General features: G+C 32.5%; 2 protein-coding genes across 4 annotated transcripts in view; one reads left to right on the plus strand and one right to left on the minus strand.

Annotated features, from left to right (window-relative positions):
- LOC118181699 (neprilysin-1-like) overlaps positions 1-22371 on the minus strand; it is a 482702-nt gene that overhangs the window by 115243 nt on the left and 345088 nt on the right. For both annotated transcript variants that reach the window (XM_085820106.1, XM_085820105.1), the window contains exon 2: positions 6580-6967. In XM_085820106.1, the coding sequence (XP_085676232.1) occupies positions 6580-6928 (349 nt within the window). In that variant the 5' untranslated portion in view covers positions 6929-6967. The remainder of the gene's footprint in view (positions 1-6579; positions 6968-22371) is intronic.
- The window catches only part of LOC118181698 (uncharacterized), a 134636-nt gene that overhangs the window by 58001 nt on the left and 54264 nt on the right, over positions 1-22371 (plus strand). Inside the window, exon 1 of one of the 2 annotated variants that reach the window (XM_035350886.2) lies at positions 16928-17156. The exons of the other annotated variant lie outside the window; for it this stretch is intronic. The gene's annotated coding sequence lies outside the window, so the exon portion shown is untranslated. Of the gene's footprint in view, positions 1-16927; positions 17157-22371 lie in introns of those variants that run through there. 2 annotated transcript variants of the gene reach the window in all.

A 22371-nucleotide genomic window follows, 5' to 3' on the forward strand; every position in this document is an offset into this window, starting at 1 on the left:
TTATTTTCGTGGATATGTCAAAATAAATCTTTTTAAAATCTATAGTTGTCTCGAAATACTATAATGCGGCGGACTGAGAAAATGAACGAAAATATAAGAGAACAACATAATAAATGCTCCTGTAACAAGTGCGGCAGTGAAACGGGCGATTTGGCAACCCATTAAAAATCAAGTTACATTAAAAATCAGAAAGAGGGTTTGGTGCCATCTGGACAACAAATCTTTGCCATTAACCCTGATATCGGTATTCAGTCGAGATGGCGTCCAGAACCGCTGAACAACGCGCTTTTGCCATGAAGGCATTTTACAAAAACAATGATAGCTACGTGGCCGCGCAGCGTGTATTTTGTGCAATTTCGCAGACCATGCCCCAGTCCCGTCGGCGCATGCTAAAAAATTGTGGGTTTTGAACTTTGAGGAAACGGACTGATACGGTGAGAAAGAGGGGTAGAATTGCGAAACGCATGTGCACACCAGAGAATGTTGCAAACATGAAAGAAGCCTTCAGCCGAAGTCCCAGGCGTTCTGCCCAAAACATGCGTGTAGTATTGCACAAGGAACTGCAATACCACCCTTACAAAATACAGATAGTGCAAAAATTAAATGCGGATGAACCCCAAATAGATTACGCTTTTTTCGGGAATTGTTGGTACTCGTGAATGCCAACCCAGACCTGTACGACAATCTGATCACGAGCGATGAGGCCAATTTTTACTTGTCAAGCTTTGTTAACAATCAAAACTTCAGTTACTAGTCACGCGAAAATCGTGAAATGCTTTATGAAAAGACACTTCCCAGTCAGAAAGCTGTAGTGTAATCATCATTTGGAACCATTGGACCGTATTTTGTTTTAGATGATAGCGGCAAAGCTGTTACGATGAATACAGAACGTTATGCTCATATTTTGAACCTAGTGCGACAGCTTGCCGATCTTACTGTAACTGCAAACACATTATTCCAACAAGACGGGGCCACATGCCATACCTCGCGGATTTCCATTAACGCGCTGCAGAATATCTTTTCTAGTTATCTCATCTCCAAGAACGGGATATTTTCTGGCCTCCAATATCCCCTGAACTTTCAGCGTATGATTTCTTCCTTTGAACGTCATTTGAAATCTGATATTTTCGGGTGTGACTCACACCATCCAGAAACTGAAGAATCAAACTCGCGAGAAATTTAATAGAATTCCGGTGCCAGTCCTTCAAGATGTGATGTCTAATTTCTGTTAAAAGACTTGGAACGTGTGTGAAGGAAGATGGAGGCCACGTAAGTGATATCATTTTCAAGGGATGGACATTTTGTACCGTGGCATGTCTGTGAAAGATGTGCAAGGTGTTCAGAAAAATTCCTTACAAACTGCAAGCATTGTAAATTCATGCTGTATTTCTTTGATATCGCTGTGAATAAAAGCTATATTGTAATCGAATGCTGAAGAACTGAATGACAACGGACGAAGCATCATATTGTAGGAGGATCGCGATTTATTGAAACCCACAGAAGGACGGTAAGAGTACATATATTCTCTTAATTTCTTATAGCTCACTGTTTCTCCTTTGCTAAGTCAATTTCTCAGTTCCCACACAGAAGTACTAATCGGATGATACTAGTCAGCTGTTCAAATGGTGCAAAGTATATTTTGTCCAACGGAGATCCCTAGTTATTTACCGATTCTACATTTCTGCGCAAGATTGAACCTCTTACTAGAATTTAATGGACATCATTGATAAATTGCAGGATATCTAACGGGGGTGACCAAAATGCGGCTCGCGAACCTGATATGGCTCTCGCAGTCAATTTATGTGGCTCGTGCATATAAAATATATGTATGAAATATGGTAAACTAAAACTATTCAGTGTCCAAAAAGAAGTAATTAATTAGTTTAGACTCTTTTTACAAAGTTATTAGGGATTTCTTTCTATTTAAAACCTCCTCCACTACTTCCATAATGATGTAAATATGAACTTGTGGCTATTAGAAAATCTAGATGCGGCTCTCGAACATTCCTGAATTCAAACGTGCGGCTCTTACTGACATGACGGTTGGCCAACTCCATGGAGGTAGGAAGTAAGATGGAGTAGCCCTAAACAGGATTCTCCCGTACCCTGCTCTGAAGCACTGGCGATCCCTACGTGGTGACCAAAACATTGGGTCCTTTACCATTAAGTTCAATGGGTTGTGACGCGATCGGATGTAAATATTTTGTAATTACGTCATAAATATACATATAAATGTATATATTTTCTTTTTCTACAATACTTCAGAGTCCTAAGTATATGAAAACAACATATTTTTAAACAGCATTTCATTCTGAATGGAATTAAATGCTATACTTTTCTCAGAACAGTTTTCTCAGAATGGTTTAATTTGAATGAAATATTTTCACAAGTTTTCGTTAATTATATTAGAAAAAAATTTAAGGTAATTCGATTTTATTCGGTTAAGGTACAAAAATTAAGATCAAAGTTTATTGTATTATTAATATTAAAATTATGCATTATTTCTTTTCTATTTATAGAGCTTCTTCCTAAAATACTTTCTTAAATATGACATGATTTTTTGGCTTCTGAGGCATCTTTTAAATCGAAAAATATAAGTCAATTTATAATTAATGCTCTATTCGGTTCATTTTAAATTAGAGAATAATTTGAAATTAGCGAAATACTTTAAATAGTACTTAACTTTCTCTGAACATTTCTGAAAGGGAATAAAATAAGGATTTTTTTAAAGTATTATAAAATGTAAATTATAAAATTATTATAAAATGTAAGGAGAATAATTCTTTTAATTATACTTATCAGATTTTTTTTTACCATTAATTTCAACAATACATATACCAAAACTTTTTATTACTTTCTCAAGTGCGCATCTCATAGCATTTGCTTTACAATGCCTTTTAACAGATTGCTCTCCAGTACGAACAATTCTTGCTTAAATAGTTTTATAACGTGTTTGTCAACAGGATTTCAATTTATGTTTACAATTCAATATTAAGGTTATTATATATTTAGATAACATTTATAATCATTATAAATTAGATACATTTATAATCATTATGAATTAGATACATTTAATAATCAGATTTCTTCACAGTTGTTTATAAATGAATAAATTCTTCATTTCAAATACATTTATAAATAATTTAATTAATATTTATGCATTTTGTTAAACGCAGATACATGCTTTTTGCAAGCACATGCATAAATACCCATACATATTTCCTATTTTTCATTTCCGGCATGTGCAAATTTTTAATTTCTGTGCATTCACTATATTTTTCGAGTAAAGTAATTTACACTAATTTAGCATACACCCGAAAGTTTTACATAAAAAATATATATGAATATAATTTGAATGACGGATTGCAGCATTTGATGGTAATTTTATTTTTAATTAACCCAAATAAGTAAAACGTGTAAGCCCAAAGTGATTATTTTTCAGATATATAAAATTAAAACAATGAGTTTAAAATGAGCAGCAGTAAAGCCTCTCTTCTAAAAAATTTAAAAGGTACATGTTACAATAATATATAGATGTGAAAAAAATTTATTTTATTTAAAACATTTTGTCGTTTGGAACATAAAATAAAAGTAGCGAATACTCTATCAAGGATATCCAAAGACGTATACAATTTTAAAGGTACCGTAAGGTATTTTTCATTCTTTAAGCATAACATTTTTGTTAAAATCTATATTTTTGTAGTTCATAGCTTAGAATTTTATAAAACAAATTCATAATCAAAATCGCTGTTGTTAGTTATCGAAAAATAACCAAGATGTGATTTTTGCGTAAATGTCACTAAACTATACAAATTGCTATTATCCATCACACTATGAACGTTTCTTTCATGCGAAAGTGTCCCTTTTTCGATTTGTATGAAACTGTCGTATGTCGAAATACTATCAGAACACTGACAAGCGAGCTTCTGAATGTAAACAAAGAACACCCCATCTGGTGACCGAAGCTTCGAAGCAGTGCTTCACTTCTAGTGGCGGTTGGCCACTCCTTCCTTTCTTACCTCCATGGCCAACCCTGATATATAACTTTTCCAAATAACTATTCTTTTAATCCAATTATTTTTAGAAGTCTTACAATATATTTCCTTTATTTACACTACATGGTGGTCATCATGTAAAATATAGTTAAATTTAGATGTTCTTCTAAATTTCTAATCAGCTAAAATAATTGGAATAGAGAGAAAAAAATGGCAATTTGAAATTACTTTCATTCTTCCCCCATAGATTACGAAACCACGTAAAACGAATAGTACACAAACTGATTCAGCTAAGCGTGCGCAAACTTCTGAGACGGGAAGGTTGCACAAAAGCAAATCGTATTTACCTAGTAGTGCAAGATCACTCCTATGTATAGGGAATCACGCGTATGTATACATGAAAGTACGAAAGCTCCATGTATGTACAGAGGGAAGCCAGAATCCCTATATATTATACAAATACGTGCAGCAAGTTGGGTTTCTGCTGATATTAAATGCTAATGGGCCAGCATTATCGGGGACCACTCATCCTCATCCTTCTTCATATGGGCAGAATGAATTACCGGTTGTTTCCAGAGGACATCTTTTGAGAGCTATTCAATGACCAACAGTTCCTTTAGTAGCTGCTCCTTGCAGTGTAGCTCGTGAACGATTAAGTCCCGCTCATCTTAATAATGGCAATTACCATTACCTAAACATAGCACTTTAGTGAGTGAATCGGGCTTAGTGGTTTTGTTCATAACCTGTACTGTTGTTAAAGTATAAATTACTTATTTACTTCTTTTTAGGAAACATCAAAGGACTGGCAAACGGCACTTTCATTGAAGTGGATGAAGAACTTGTAGCAAACATTTCTGTAACTATTTCCGAAGTCCGAGACACGTCAAGAATTTTCCAAAATGTGTGTGATTCCTTGCGCGACTAATCTAATGCAACTCAGGTCTAAAAAAACTATAAGGCAACTCAAGTTAAGTGTATGTTCGCAGTTCATTGTAATTCTTTTTTTAACGGGACCACCAGCGGCCGAGCAGTAAGTCGCTGAACACTGATAGCTCGGTTCGAGGTTCCAAATCCCATGAACGGGATGGCTGCACGGGTGCTTTCGTGGTTTTCCCATGTGTAACGTGCATACGAGAAGTTTCCCTTAGAAAGTTCTTTTCAAAGGCATCTCTTCCCTTAGGCAGATAGCCCTCGAGGCTATGCAATAATCACATAAACCAAACCAAAACTTTCTTTAACACAGATATCTTGAGAGTAATAAAAAGTAGTTGTTTTCTCACATGCTGCTCTTTGTTTTCTCATGCTGTGACACATGAAGATGACATTTCCGACCTTGTACTGCTATAAGATTCCAGTTCATCTTTGTACCATATACCCGTTTCAAACGTTTGTACATGCTTTAGCTTTACATCTACTTATATTCTTGTAATCAACTTTTTCATCTCTTTACTTTGCTTAAACCGAAAGATTTTTGTTTGCTTCTTTACATTTTTTAACTATTGTATTCTAATAATTCACATGAAACTGACATTGAAAACGCATTGCTTATCAAATTTTGAACATTTTTTTTACTTGTTTTCGAGTATTACTTATCGCAAAACTATAGTATCATGTAATACCTGATTTTTGGCATTATAAAACATCTCTGAACAAAGTTTCGTCAAATATTTGAAATTTATGATTGCCGAACTGAATAAGCATGTGTTTAACTTTCAATCTTTATGTTATTTGGTGAAATATTTACCTATATCAAGTATTTGTATACGATTTTTATGCATTAAAGTTAATTGAAATTACAAGATTAACATATGAATAATATATAAGCGTGAAATAAATTGCAGCATTATATTTTCACGGAAACATAAAATATTTTTTCTTTTTTTTTATTATGAATGTAAACGATAAGCATAGTAGTAAGAAATGGAGAATTCATATTTCTTCACAATATTTTCCCCTTTCTGTTTTACCAGTTTGCTGGATGTATTATGCCATTTACTCTCGAATGAAGTTATAGAAGCCTTTATATGACAGGTCCGTAAATCAACTTCGTGCTGGAAACGAAGACTTACAAGAAAAATATGAAAGATTAAGGAATATAATTAAAAACAATAAACAATGTTTTTATTCGAAGTAAAATTAAACACTTTTCTATAAGCACAAAAAAGAAAACTAATTTAAAGTATTAGCAATTAAATTAATTAGCAGTTAAAGTATTACTTTTCAGCGACAAATCAAGCTGAAATTCTTTCTCTGAAGCTAACAAAGAACCATGTTCTTCATAATTTCGTACGATAACAGCTGGAGAGTTTCTAATGCAGCTCAGGATAGTTCACAATACAGCTGAATAATTTCATTTACAATTCATTTTTGGTCTTAATTTTATACATTAAATAATTCAAAATAATTATGATGTAAACTTGTTTCACAACTTTATTCAATACACTGATTAACTTAATTAATTTATCACGTTAACTAGCGATATATAATGCTGCCAGTTACTGGTAGCTCATAATTAAGGGTTTGACGACCACTGGTCTGCATTAACATGAAGATTATTCTAACTGCATCAGCAAGTGTAACTTACTAGGTCGGCCTGCTTGCAAGAAAATCATATAGAACAAAGCGCAGCAAGTTAATCCTAGTACTGCTATGGTCAGACTCAAGAAAAGTTCGAATGTTGTTCTGTAACCTGCCCGGAATCGTGATCCACATCTGGATTCACCTTTCTCTATACGTAGTTGTACCATATCATTTGGTAGAGGTGGCTTCTCCGTGTTCAGTTCAGCCAGAGGGTTTTCCTGGATCCTAACGACTGTTTTCTTTGGATCAAGTTCAGGTTTCTTTCCCGGATTGCCATTTGCTAGCATCTCGTATTCCGGGAGATTGTCTGTATGTCCGTTTGGAGAGTGTGTGCCTTTCAGGGCCATCGTCATTAAGGGCTGGCTAAAATTGGATGGAAAACCATGTTTTCCCTAGAAAAAGAAAGAGAAACATTTAATGAGTTTCACGTGTTTATTAAAAATTCTTTTCTTAATATGGGAAGAAACAACATACATTTTTGAAATAGTTTTACAGTATTCTTTAACAAAAAGTACGAGAAAAGTAAATAATAAATAATTAGACAAAATAATTCGATATAAATTCGTCTTCCCATTTCCCCTTTCATTACACAAGACTTGCCCGGCCGTTTATTACAAGACTTACAAGAAAAATATGAAATATTAAGGAATATAATTAAAAACAATAAACAATGTTTTTATTCGAAGCAAAATTAAACACTTTTCTATAAGCACAAAAAAGAAAACTAATTTAAAGTATTAGCAATTAAATTAATTAGCAGTTAAAGTATTACTTTTAATCGTTTATTAACTGCATAGCGAGGCAAATTGCCAGATGTCAGTGATGTGACTATTATGGTTTTCTTTGAAAGTCATTCATTTCTTAAATAAAAACGGCTAATTTTAAATTAAGTTAAAACAGGAAAACAAATTAAAAGGGTCCAACTAACATATATAACTTATTTAAAATTATAATATTATACTAGCTTATTGATCTGTATGACAGTATAGTGAACAGTTATGGTAATGATCCGTATGATACTGAATGGAGGTATTTAGCTCCTTGATGGACTGGTTTCGAGTTACTGGTAAGTATCGAATGTTTATAATCATCGCCTCCATGCAAAATGTCTTTCACAAAATCTGTCGGTGCATTTGTTTAGTTTATATACGAAATTAAACGTAAGAGGTAACCCAAATAAGTGTAGAAAGTACAGAATATAGTTTATCTAACCGTAAATTAAAATTTTTACCGTGATCGTGTTACAAAGTAAGATTGACTAGATTAGCGATTTTATCAATAGAAAGACGCGATACTACAGATAATATTGATTTTCTCATTTAATAAAATATTTTACGAACAAAATTATACGCAAAATTAACTTTGAATTATTAATAAAAATTTATTTAAGTTTTTTACCTTAAGTTATAGGGATTAGACGTTCTTTTCTTTTCTTTTTTAACAAATAAATGCAATGAGATTTTAACGCCAAAATTTTCGATTGACCCACAGAATAAAAACAGTCTACATTATAAATTATGTACTTAATTATGACATTTCCAAGAAGTTCTAATACTGTCTTCCTATCATTGATTTTAAAACGCTTTAAAACATTTCTCAGTCAGGGTAATAATTGTACTCAAGCTCTACTTCCCCATGATATTTTTGACAAAAAATTAGATTCTAGATGCGTTGAGAAAAGTCATAATATCACTACGGGTGCCCATAGATAAGCAATTAATGACAGATGCTGATTTTTCATAGGCATTTTTCAATAATGGATATGATATAAGCATGAACAGAAAAGGACTGCGTATTAACAATGTATTTTATTTACACTACTGAACATTTTCAAAATACAGATTATGTTTATCTAAATTTTTTCTTTTGATCTTTATGACAGTATTCGTTGAAGTGCTCCAGGAAGAGTATATGACAGTTATCTAAGCAGATATTTTTTCTTTTGATCCGTGTACTGGTTAAAGTATGATCTTATTTCTTTTCAAGAATCGAAATAGGTTTTATGGTATCACTTATGAAAGTTTATTATTTCTCTACCTTTTGCTATGTTATTACTACTCATTACTTTTTCTTCATCTTTATTTTCTTCGCTATATTTAAATGGAAACCCACAGCTTAGACAGTTTAACACCTCTCATCTCCTACAATTGTTCATGCGGGTAAATTCAAGAGTTTTATATCTCGGATCGACCGTTGGTCTGTGCTAAGGCAGGAAAAGAGATAATACGTTTTATCTCTTCTTTCTCTGTATCTTAGTACTTAAGAGCAAAATATTGTATTTTATGTTTCCGTTTCAAGCTCTTCCCGATTTAAAGTTCGTTTAGGAATTCATTTTTCCTTGAAAACGCTTTGTTTCACTGACTCGTTTGGGATTTTATTTAGATTTTTTTTATCCTATATTTTTTGGTTGATTAATTCTGCCAATAGGATGCTGGTATCAATAACAATAAACTTTTTTTTTTGTTTATTCTATTAAACATTCATTCTGATGATCATTTGTAACTTTAGAAATCAGATCATCTCACTGCATGGAAGCTAACTAGTTATTGCGTCTGCCTTATTGATGGAAAAAAAAGATAACAATTTTCCATTTTTAAAAAATATTTTTTTAAATGCTTTCATTTTAATATTTTTGAAACTGTACAACGCTACGACTTTTTCTGTTCTTTGATATATATTTGAAAATTAATTCAAAATTCTCCTTTTAGTTTTTTTATTGCATTTCAGTTTAATTTTTCTCTTTCTCTTATCCCTTCCCCTGCAAATTTATATTTTGCTTAGTTTGGTTACTTATTTTGGCTTTCATTCATTCCTTTACTAGTAACTGTCTGTAACTATTCGTAACCTGTATATATTTTCTTCATTGCTGGACACGGTCCCTGATAAATACTACAAGGTATTTGTATTTATATTTAGTTTTTAATTATTCTACCTTTACCCATCTTCTTAATATAATTCGTATTTTCATTATTAGATTATTAATTATTAGACTTAATTATTCTATCTGGATTCATCTACATAACCTAATTCTTATTTTGATTATTAGATTATTAATTATTAGATTTAATTATTCTATTTGAATCCGTCTACTCAATATAATTCTTATTTTGAGTATTAGATTATTAATTATTAGATGTAATTATTCTATCTGGATTCATCTACGTGCCAATTTACCTAGACACGAGTATCAAAGGATCTACCGGTGGTTAAGTGGCTTAAACTGAAGAGCACTTTTATTTCATTTCAAGTTCTCCTGCTTAAGACCGAACTGGCTGACTGCATGAGAATTCAGTAGTGTTTTATCTCCCACATATAACGTGAATACAAGACAGTTACACTTAGAAAATTCTTCGTGAAAATATCTTTTATCTTCAAAAGTTTGATCTGACATGTTTTGCGATATAATTATTAAACCAAATTTGATTAAATTAAAAAGTTTATGTTGCAGCAAATAAAATATTGTTGCGTTCTACGGGTTAGTGGATTTAGATTGATTGATGACAACCCTTGATGAAGAATCAAAACATAATTTATTCTTCAGTATTATACAAAACAGTTCCACTCTCCGAAAAATTACGAGAAACACGCTGAAACAATCAGTAACACAGCCTCCTAGCTATCACGGTTAAGACAGCTTCACAGCAAAGCACTCTCCGCGTACGGGCTTATATAGCGTATACGTAGACCTTTCGACCTGCCTTCGAGAACATTTTCGGGAAAACCGGTAAGAATTCGTTCTAGAATATTCTCACTCCGTCTATGACAAACCCCAAATGGGCGATTTAACGCCACATCTGGCAATTCTGCCTTTCCTTGCCACATTCTTGCAACCCTAACCCCGTTTTGCAGGGAAGCCATCTTACCGTAGTTGGGCATTTCGTAACAAAATGCCAGACTTACCGAAAGCGATCAGTTTGAAGGAAAGTCAGAAATTTAGATAGGAAGAAGATACAACTTTTCATTACAAAAGGGAAGAAAAGTCAGCAGGTAAAGAAAGGAATAAAAATTTCCTATTAAGTTAAATGCTTATTTTTAGGTAATTTATTAATTATTAAGTTATTTAATCCTAATATAAAACTGAAATTTTGAAAAAAATTGAATTTATCTTTTCCGAGATTTACTATTCCACAGGATACCCTTCATAGCATTAGAATATCTGCATCTTCTAACGTATCTGTTGCGATGTTTAATATCATCTTGTTTAAAGCATTGGGAAAATTTTATGCATCCTGTGCACATACGTTAAACTTATGGTTCTGTTCGTAATTGTAATTAACAGAACTTTCCTGTTGTAACTAAACGCCTACCAGCGACCGCGTGGCAATTTCGCTGAAATACTGGCAGTTCGGTGCGGTGTTCTAATCCTAGCAAACGGGTCAGCTGCATGGGAGTTTTCGTGGGTTTTCCCATGTGTAACGTGTATACGAACTAGTTTACCTTGGAAAGCCCTCCACAAAGGTATCCCTCCTTTTAGGCAGATAACTCTCGAGCGCTTTGCCAAGCCAAATAATAAATAAACCAAGCATATGGTAACTGAAGACGAACAGTTCTCATATACCTTACTAGTTATATTTCTTCAAATAATATTTGCTTTCAATGCCAGATGCTTTTGGCTTTTTTCAATGCTTTTGGCTTGACCTAGAAAAAATTTCAGTTGGATTTCGTATCTGATGAAATCTTAAATAATGTCACTTAAAGATTTTATAATACGGAATACAAGTAATATTAAATTAGTAATCAGGCCCGGATCAAATAGGTGCGGGGCCCGATTGGATTTTTTTTTTTTTGCGGGGCCCTCTCTATATATTAAATATTTAAATAAAATTCAAATTCAGTATATATATATATAAATATATTAAATGTCATGGATCATCAGACAGGTAAACTTCTACATAAATTAAAAAATAAAAATGTTCAAAATACAAAAACATTTATTGAATATAAATTTACATCACCGAATATGAATGCATGAATTTACATATTTCTAAGTTTTTGTTCTGTAAATTCTTCTAAAATTGTTTGAAAATCTAATTACCTTGCGTCTTCACTTTCAATCGACATAACTGCTAAACTATTTAATCTATTCTGATTCATTGTCGATCTCAGATAGATTTTATTAATAGCCTGGAAAATGATCTCTCTCCAGAAGCAACGCTTACTGGAATTGTTAAGAATATTCTGAGAGCCATAAACAAGTTTGGAAATGCCGTTGCCCTATCATTATCCGATGAAAATTTGAACATTTTAAATGGATTTTCGAAATATTTTGAAGGAAAAATAGATTTCAAAGCTTCCATTTCTACTAGCTATACATCCATCACTGGCTGGTACGGTTGCGCAGCTAGTTGCGCGTGCATATACCTGTGTAGTAGTTTACATACGTAAAGTAGTTCACATACGTAGTGCAAAATCTCTCTAATATAGGAATATCCCGATTAAATTCAATACATTTGACATGAACTTTTACGGGTATCAGTTTTCTATATTATAAAGTATACATTACATAATAATAAACACATTAATACATTTCATCCAGCAATGCGAACCTAAAATGAATAAATATTTAATTATTTGAATAATTCATAATTTAACCATTATCGTCAAAAGCAATTTGCGTTAAATTTCAATTTTTTTTTGTTCATTTTGATGGCAACGTGGGGCCCTTTCAAATGCGAGGCCCGATTGGACCCAATCGCTCCAATCGCCCTTTATCCGGCCCTGCTAGTAATTATATAAAAAAAAAATTTCTAGTATAAAGGAAAAATATACATAATTATCGTCATTAATCAACCTTCAAAAATTAAATTTTTATTTTCAGATTTCATTTCAGAAAATGATGAATAATATACTGGTAGTATCTTTTTTCATAGCAAGGACTTTTAAAGACCCTAATCTTTTCTGAATTTCGCAAATAACTTTCATTTCAATTTAAATCACAAAAAGATCTCTCCTCCGTTGCATGTTCATTTAAACTATTGATGTCCGTGCAATATTTAGAACACGGTATGTAGAATAATTAGGGTTTTATCGCTGCAGAAGAGGAGAAAAATATTCAGATCTCTCTTCGGGATTCGAACTCCAGACTCCCTAAATACGTGTCGAATGTGCTTTCAGTTACACTACGAATACATGCGGAATAGAGGAAGAAAATATTTTGAAGTACGTACATAGAGCTATTTAGATCTATACAAAGGCTGTTCGCACATATTTTAGGCGAATTTGGTAAGCGGTAATAAAAAATTCGTTTGCTACAAAAGAAGTAATTGCAATTGTACTATGTTTTTAAAAGTCAAAATTATCGTCTGTGGCTTGAAATTTTTGTTTTTATTCAAAATGGCGAATTTAACAAAGCAGTGGTTCAAAGGCTACATTTACCGCTTTTTCCGAAGAGAAATATGCATACTCCGTTATCCAAAAACGATGTGAGAGTCATGGTTTTGTGATATCTAAAGCGTCGATAGGTAATATCATTAACAAGAAAGGGAAAAAAAAAAAAAAAAAAACCCTCAAATTGGAGCCTCAAGTGGGACAAAAATTCCAAACAAGTATCCAAGGAAAAAAACGGATATCTTCGACTATTGCAAAGGTACGTTGCTTAATGTTAAAAGAAAATCCCCTATTCAAAGGACAGTAGCAGAATCATTAAAATGCTCGGTGTCCACTGTAAAAAAAATGATAAACGTTGATTTAAATCTTAAGAAAGCGAAAAAACGCAGTGTGCATCGTCTTCTTCCAAAGCATATCGCTCAACGCAGGACACGCTGCAGAATTCTATATGAGAAACACTTATCCAAAGAAAAATGGAAAACAATTGTCACAATAGATGAAGCATGGGTGTATTTAAACGATTGTAACAAGAAAAGAGCCATTTATTATCATAAAAGGGGAGAAAAAAATTAAGTACATGGTTCAAAGAATCGAAGGAAAGTTTTTCGAAGGGATTCATGATTGTTGCTGGTTTTTCTTATAATGGCAAGTTAAAAATAAAGAGAGTGCAAAAAAATGTCAAGATTAACTCCAAATACTATCAGGAACATATTTTATCGCCAATTTTTCTGAATGAAATACCATCGCTTTACCCACAGTGCCATCAATCTCTGAGACTCCATCAGGACAAAGCTTCAAAAGTCACACATGAAAATCCACTGTAAATTTCCTAAAAGAAATGGAACAAAAAACTGGTATCAAGGCTGATATCCCTACTAAATCCCTTCACTGATATCCCTACTAAATCTCCCGATGTGTCACCTATGGATTTTTGTGCTTTCGGACTTTTAAAAACTGCATTATCCAAACGTTGTCCCAAAACCCTAACAGGACTCTGGAAAGCTGTTCGGGAGGAATGGGATAGAATACCTCTTCTGCCACTTCAAAAGGCATTATTATCCTGGAAATTGCGGTATCGAAAGATAGTTCAGAATAAGGGATGTCATTATGTAATTTAGTTTTGTGAATACAATATACATCGTCTAAAAAATGTGTGAACAGCTTCTGTAGTTATGCCAACAGTACTTTTACTGAATAATATATCACTTTAGCTTTCAAAACATAATCATAATCAGTCTCCGAGAAAAGCAACTTCCAACTATTTATGATATTACAGGTAAAAAGTTTTCATTAGCATCAAGCTTCGGCATTCTCTCAAAATCCATCTTTTCGAATTTATAGTTAATTTTTCCTCTGAATTCAATATTAAAGATTAGAATTAAAGAAAAGGTAGAGAAAAAGAGTACTCTGTGAACTTTTATTTGGGAAGCACCAGTGGTGAGCTATACACATTTTAACAAAAGGCACACTTTATCATAAGCGCAAGGCCTTTATTAAAATCTAGTGTCAAACAAAGTATCAAATTCTAATTAAATGTTTTACTTTTTAAAAATTCGAAAATACCAAAAGTGCATGAACAATAAAATATTTAAAAGTATAATAATAATAATAATAATTCAAGCAAAAATAAGGAAAATCTTAAGATCCGGCAGAAATTACATTAAATAAAGATTATATTCAAACGCGCGGCACAATTTATGCTGGAAGCTGCCATACTTATTTTCATTTTTCACTTCAGTTTACTTTCCGAGAGATTCTAAGTGGAAGCGATGACTTTCAAAAAATTTTTTACATTTCGCATCTAAGAATATCATCATTAAATATAAAATATGTTGTTGAGTCAAAAATCTTATTTTGGAAATACTGTTCATTGAGCTGCACGGTCTTTCATTTTCAGTGACAATGATACAATTTCAAGTCTTTTACAAGGTCCTAGCCAACATCTTCTATATTCTCGAAGACTTTAATTCAGCCGAATACTACGATCGACCAGTAAAATCGCTGGACTCTAGTATTTTGAGCTGAGTTCAAGTCCCGTCAAACAAGTTGACTGCGTGGATGTTTTAGTGCTTTTCTCAATGTGTAACATGAGTACAAGCCAATTTTCCTTCGAAAGTCGTCCACGAAAGTATTTTTGCTTTTAGACAGAAAATCAGCTTGTTTTGCCGTAACCTAAGTAGTCAACATAGACTCTTCGGAACGGTGTTGACTAATAGTCTTACTGACTTTAGCTTTTTTTTTTTTTACTCTATCAAAACATCGTTAAGCTGTTTTCCTGTTAAAACCAAAGAGCCCTGAACAATGATATTTTATCCCAGGTTCGAATACAGGCGAATGGGCTAGCTGCACGTTTGGTGAGCAATAACACAATAAGGAAGTACTTTAAAGAAAGTCTCCTAAACTTAAGGAAACTTATTAACCCGATGTTGTAATGTGAGTATGAGCCAGTTTTTTTAGAAAGTCCATCACAGAGCCATGCTTCCTCTTAAACAAATACTATTCGTGTGCTCTGCTGTACTGAAGTAACCTAACCTAACCTAACTTGTGAAAGTCATTTGAGTGAAATTCGAGAAAAATAATATATTTATTTCATGTTTTACTATAAAATTGATGTTTGTCAAATTATGATTATGACAAGTTATAGTTTTCGCCGAGCCCCTTCTAGCTCACTATTGGGAACCACTTTCGTACGTGTAGGAAAAACTTGAAACTGCCTGAAACTTAATTTCATAAAAATTGTTTTCGAACAAAGTGAAGTATTACAGTTATGGATGATACTAGTTTGCATATGACACTGTATTATTCTGACACAGGAAAAAAACGCAGGAAATAAGTAATATTTCTTAGCTCAGTTAATTACAGCCATCTCTGTTTATTTTTCTGATATTATTTACTACCTCGATTTTCCCCATGAAATTTAAACTCCGAGATATAAGAAATATCTCAGAATTCAACAGTACTCAATTGGCCGAAACAACTTTATACGGTACCGATAATAGCTTTGTTAGGCACAGGATTATATCGTATCTTTAATTAGTTATGATTGTTCTGCTATGGGCATTTGATTACGATGCAAATGTACAAGGTGGCCAGAAAGTTCCTTTACATGTGCAATTAATTCATCGTAACTTTAATAAGTCTTACAGTTATTTGTCTAAAACTTCCGTAAACTTTATCCTGCACAATGTTGCCATTGTTCGCTTTAAAATAGTTGATTTTTTTAATAAAAAAAAATTCGTCAAAGTTTTGCAATATATGAAATAGATAATAAAACAAATTCCAAATTTCAAGTTCGGGCTTCCAGATGCCCATATTCTAGTGGTGCACTACTAATTGAAAATTTGATGCCTCTAGGTACCATTGTTTTTCCATAATACGAGAAACATACATACATTCATGCAGATTCTTCATTATTTACTTTCTTTAAATATAATGCCGGGCTCTAATATTTGGTGGCAACAATTTGTAAAGCAAACCGACATTTATAGTGAACCGAGGCAAAATGCCAAAACGAAGTTAATAGTTGTTCTGGGCTAACGCCCTTTGGGCTACAAAAAAAAGTTCATAATTCCAAATGCTACAAACATTCTTCATCAACTATGAGGCGGGTGGTTTATGAAGTCAAATTCATTTAAACTCTTGGCAAGTAGTCAGTTTAAGACATTTGAGGGTATTTACTGCTTCTTTTAATTGAGAAGTTGTTAAGTGGCCCTTGAAATGTTAGGCCATTTCTTGATAGCGATTTGTACATCCGCATAAATCCACCTATGGCAGTCAATAATTTTTGCATTAAATTAGAAGTTTTTGCGTTTTTTACGGAAAGGATTTGAATCACTCACGAAAAAAGAAAAATTATAATTAATTTAAGGGATGTTATGATGTTTGAAATGAGTCACACTTAACATTAAAGTTAATTCTAAGCCGCACATGCGCAGAAGCTGGCATCTTCATCTGCGCGCTTCTTGCTTCGAAGAGAAGAGTGCCGATCAATGACTCCACCTTTTAGCTGCAGCATTCGTTCTGTTTGCCCATCTAAGGATAAATTTATGACTCAAAGCAAGATATATGGATTATTTAAATTTTTCTGTTGCAATTCCCTTCATATCTTAAAATATGTTAATACTCATAAGTTATCTGAAGAGCCACAGAGTATATGTATAATGAAAGGTGTAATGAATTGGAAAATATATCATATCAGATAACCGTAACTGATATTTTCAGCGCGTTTAGGAAAATCAAACAAAATAATCAAAGGTAAGTAATTTTGCCACTTTCATATTTTTTCTTTTAATAGGAATAAATTGAATTTCATCAACATTTGAAGTTACTGTGCATGTATTTCATATAGGAATGATGAGTTGGGCAGTTGCGAGTAATTATGAACATCAATTTTTTAATATTTGTTATGTGCGCAAAAGTTGAAGCGAGAAGTGGTTATTACCTTCTTGTGATTTAGAGGTATAGTGAGTTTTTTTTTTAACATATGAAAGTACTTTGAGGCAGAATTGTCAGTGATATTTTTAAAAATATTTTATTTCTATCCCAGATCCTTCGGCTATACTCTTCGTATGTGGGAAACGTTAACTGTTTTATGAATGAATGTTTTTACTTTAAACAAAATCACTTTAAAAGCTCCACTCCTTAATATTTCTGTCGGTTCCGAATAATGTGAAATTACAGATACGCATGTTTTATGGCATTCACGAATTGACTGCATTTTATGACTATTAAAACAGCAAAATGTAATAGGCACAAAACTGTATTAAACATGAATTGTGATAGTATAATTTATTTATTTTAAACTGAACAATTTCTTTCATACATGCAAAGAAGTAGAATTTACGTAAACAAGTTTCAGTTTTATATAGAAGCAATTATGCAGTAACATAACCACCTTGGCACAATTTGGTGATTTTTACAGTTAAAAAGGTGAAAGCTACTTATAAGCTGCAAGTTGCTGGTTTTCTCATTTCTTTTTAGAAAGATTCCCAAACTATTGATATTCATCATGAGTCGGTGAACATTATCAACCTGTAAAAGGAAAACTGCTAAAGTGCAGAATCGTCCACTTATATGGCACATATTGATGTGTATATGGACAAAGTCAAAGGAGCGTGCAGTGGCAAGTTTGTACAATTCTCAGATTTTTTTTAAGTGAAAATATGTCGATGTGTACATGTATACTAAGTTTGTGCAGTTCTTTCACCAGTTATTTTCAAGTTGGCGATTTAGAGAAACGTGTGAAGCAGTGGGTGATTCTGTACTTTCCCCAAAGAAAACATATTTAAGCAATTTAAAGTACAATTTGAATTATTAAATAAGGTTTATGTGCTACATTAAAAAAATAAAACACTAAAATCCTTCTTCAAATCTCTCTGTAATTTTTCCTGTCATTCTTCTCCCAAGAAAAGAGCAATCTGTTTTTTTCTTTAAAAAAAAAAAAAAACAGAATTGTGGACACTTGACAACAGCAACTGTCTAGAAAATGCATTTTCTCAGTATTCCCTTTAGAAAATTGTCAGTGAAATTCTGTATTTCTGCAGGAATTTTACCACAGTTTCTTTCATTGCTGGCACAGTGGCTAGCATGTCACACAGCAGCATCATGGGCTGGGCAAAGTTGATTTACCCTTTCATCCCTTGAGTGGTTCAATAAAATGAGTGCTAAGTTCATTTGCGAACTAAACATGGGAGGTTCTGTGACAACTGTACACTTATCCAGGTAGATGGTCATCCTCCCTAGGCCGTGGCTCGCTGAGGGCTGTTGCACCATTAAGTTTAGTTTTCTTTCATTGCTGGCAAATTATTCAAGCTCATATTTTAAAACTAAGTTTAAGGTAAAAAATATCATGATTTGTTTATGAAAGCTATATGAACTTGGAATGCAGTGAAAATAAATATTACATATGAAAATGGTGGCATTGCTTGACAAACGATTGTTATGAGCATAGTTAGTGGAAGAATGGTTATGTGCATGGTTGCCAGAGTTTATCACAATCTGAAAATTTGGTGACTTCTACTAAGGTTGTTAGGTTATTGCATTAATACATAAGTACCAAGAAATAAAATTTGCTCACTGTTTTTTTTTTTTTATGAAAAAGTATTTTTTAAAGTTATAGAATTTATGGCCTAGTTTTTTTATTTAACTATTGTTGACTGTAGGCACATTTCTATCTCTTAATTCTCACTCCAGACAAGCAATAAAAAAGTAACAATTTATTATGAAAATTCAATACTTTTCTGTTATGTTTTATTTCAAAAAGTGCTGCCACTGTTCGCTTTCAAAGTTTGTAAATCAGAAATTTGTAAGTTTTACGAAATATGAAATGAAAATACCATTGTCAAGCATTAAACATATTACTTTTGGTTGATCTTTGGATTATGGTAACTTGGCGGAAATTTGGTGACCAACTCTGCTACAGCAACCCTCTATTTTTTTTTCGCCGCCATTTTGTCTTCACAAAGTAAAGACATGTTTCTTTTCTTTTTATTTACTGAACACTTTTTCCAGCAATCTACTAGCCGAATTACACTTATGCTAGAAATTTTATGTAACAAAACTGCTTAATCATGACAAATATTAACTGCAAAATTGGGAAAAAGTGCACAATCGCAAACTCCTTGCGCATTTTTCAGAATAGCACATACACATAAACCATTTACACATCGACTTATTTTTACTTAAAAAAAATCCCAGAATTGCACAAAAATGGCTCTTCACTATATCAATGTACACTGCTTTTTTCTCATAAATTAGAAAAACTTCACGAAAATGCATGAAAATTTTGTGAATCTTTAATATCATATATGAAATCGCCTGATCGCGAAAAAGTATAGGTAAAATCCTAGTATACGATGCAGTCTTGGCGCGAATTTGAAAATTATCGCCAACACCAAAAATGATCCAAAGAATGTTTATATATACACTATATACTATGTGTGTATATACATAGTATATATACTATATACATAGTATATACTATGTTTAACTATATATTTTCTTTGAATGACTCGTTAACTGCTCATCGCAATGTCCGGTTTTAACTGCTTAACATAATGTCGCCAAATCCCGTGTGCACCGGAACTAGGATTAAACCGAAGGATATACACTTTCCAAGGATGAACATTTCCATGTATAAAATAAATAAAATATCCAAAGACTTTTACCTCTAAATTATCTATTATATTATAAACATCACCAACGAATTCATACCTCAAACATTACAAATGGTTACATATACTTAGTGTCAAATATTTAAATTATTTCCATGCACATTTACTTTCACTGAAACGTATACCACATTCCTACAAACATATAATTCACAAAATAACTATCATTTAATTAAAATATAATTAAATTCAAAAATACTACTTAAAATATAAAAATCATTGCTAATAAGAATTTTCCAATAATACCATATTATTTTATTTACTCCTTACATTTAGAACAATGCATAAAAATAATATCCTCAAATAATTAAAAATATCAACTTATCTAATCTTCTTCAGAATCTTGATTACGTGGCCGATAAACTTTTCTTATTTCTTCCGCTAAATAAAAAGCAAGCGTATGTGCGCCTGTTTCAGGATCTATAAAATCATACTTATAGTTCACAGCAAGGTACCAGGTAAAATAAATAACTTAATAAAGCATCTTTACTTCTATCTTGCACAACCTTAAAAAAACACTTATTACTACCCCTTTCAATCTCACTAAATACCCATTTCGAATTCACTTTAGTTAGGGCCATGGGATCCAAAAATTAACCAAAACTGTTTCACACAACACAGAATAAAGCTAAATACAAGATTTCCAGATTTTTTCCTGATTTCCCCCCTTTTCCGAGTAAAGAACTGTAATTCGTCCGTTAATGTCACATGACATATCTCATGATCTCTCATTTCCCTCACACAAAATAATGCGTAATCGAAACAGTACTTCTCACATTATAACCAAAGTCCTAGGTAGTAACCTTTATTGCCTCCAAAGTGTCGCCAAACTACCAGTTACCATATTCCAAAGATCAGCCTTATTTTTATGTAAGGTCATATTCTGATGTTGAAGAGAGCACGCCATTGCATGTGACGTCATTGTATGTGGAAAATGTTTTTATTAATGTCAGCATTTTAAATAAATAACTGTTATTGGCAACTTTTTGTTTCAGGTTAAAATGATTGGCATGATATATTTTATTGATATTGAGAAAAATTTTTTATATTACATTAAATCATTATGGCATATGTATACATATTAACCTAAAGTGTTTAAAGTTTTTGTTTCTTGGTTTGGCAATAAAAAAATTACTGATAAAAATATATTTACTGGAGCCCCTTGGCGATAATTGGTGATTTTTGATGGTACATGGACATGACATCCACAAATTATATTTTTAGCAGAAATTTTAACTTTTCCACGGAATTTCATTTTACTTCATTTTTTTATTATTTCCTATAAAATAGTCTTTCATTTGAAAAAAAAAAAAAATGTCTTGACTTCATGCCAAATAGCTGTGCAGTTTATGGTTGAGTAGTATTTTTTTGCAAAAGAGTGGTAAAATTTGCTGGGGTACAGTAGTTGCTGCTTGATGTGATCATATTTGTCCAGAACTATTTTTATAACATTAACTGTATGATCAGAGCTAGGTTAACCATTAATTAAGTGCTAAGGGTTCTTAGGAATTGAGGAAAAGGCTTCTTAGGTTTACAGAAAGATTTTCAGGAACTCGCGAAGGAAAGCACCATAAAAATTTCCCATTTCCAGTTTTATTGTGGAATATATGATGTGGGTAAACCAAGACTGAGAGAGAAGGAGTGGGGAAACAGACGTAAATTTTTGGAAGGGGGGGCAGCAAAACCTTTTAAGTGCTTTGAGTCTTAATCTGGCCCTACAAATAATAACATTAAATTATGAGAAAAATATCCTTCAAAATATCTATAGAAATGAACTAATTTAATACAAATATAATTAATACTTGTAGGGTGTCCATCTTCTCGCCATTTGTAGGCAGTGCACCAACTTTATCGTTTTCTTCTGAAAGTATATCATCTGGCATACTTGGATTTCTTTCAGAAGACTACCAGCAGATACTTTCCTCTGTGATTGATGCAGCAACTTGACTTTTTTTCAAATTTTTTTACATGAAAAAGCAAGGTCATGTGTAATTCCATTCGTTATTCACTAATTGGGATTAATCTTTGTAAAAGTTGGAAAACAGACTAACCTTATGTTTGTCCTAAATCAAAACCAAGCTACTTGGCAATTTAACTCTTTGGAGGGTGGTGGTTACCTACAGTAACCATTTTTTCTATTGAACGTCTTACTCGTATGAGTGGTTTTCAAGACTGACCGTTTCTGAAGTTCCCTTGTAGCTCACTAGACGGCAATCAAAAAACATAAGCCAGTAGTTTATGCAACATTTCGTCTTCAAGAAAATAAGCATCAGCCATCAGGACTTTAAATTTTCATTTAT

Source organism: Stegodyphus dumicola, chromosome 7, assembly GCF_044657685.1.
Source record: "Stegodyphus dumicola isolate Sdum_Otavi_A_Nest chromosome 7, ASM4465768v1".
NCBI classification, from domain to species: domain Eukaryota; kingdom Metazoa; phylum Arthropoda; class Arachnida; order Araneae; family Eresidae; genus Stegodyphus; species Stegodyphus dumicola.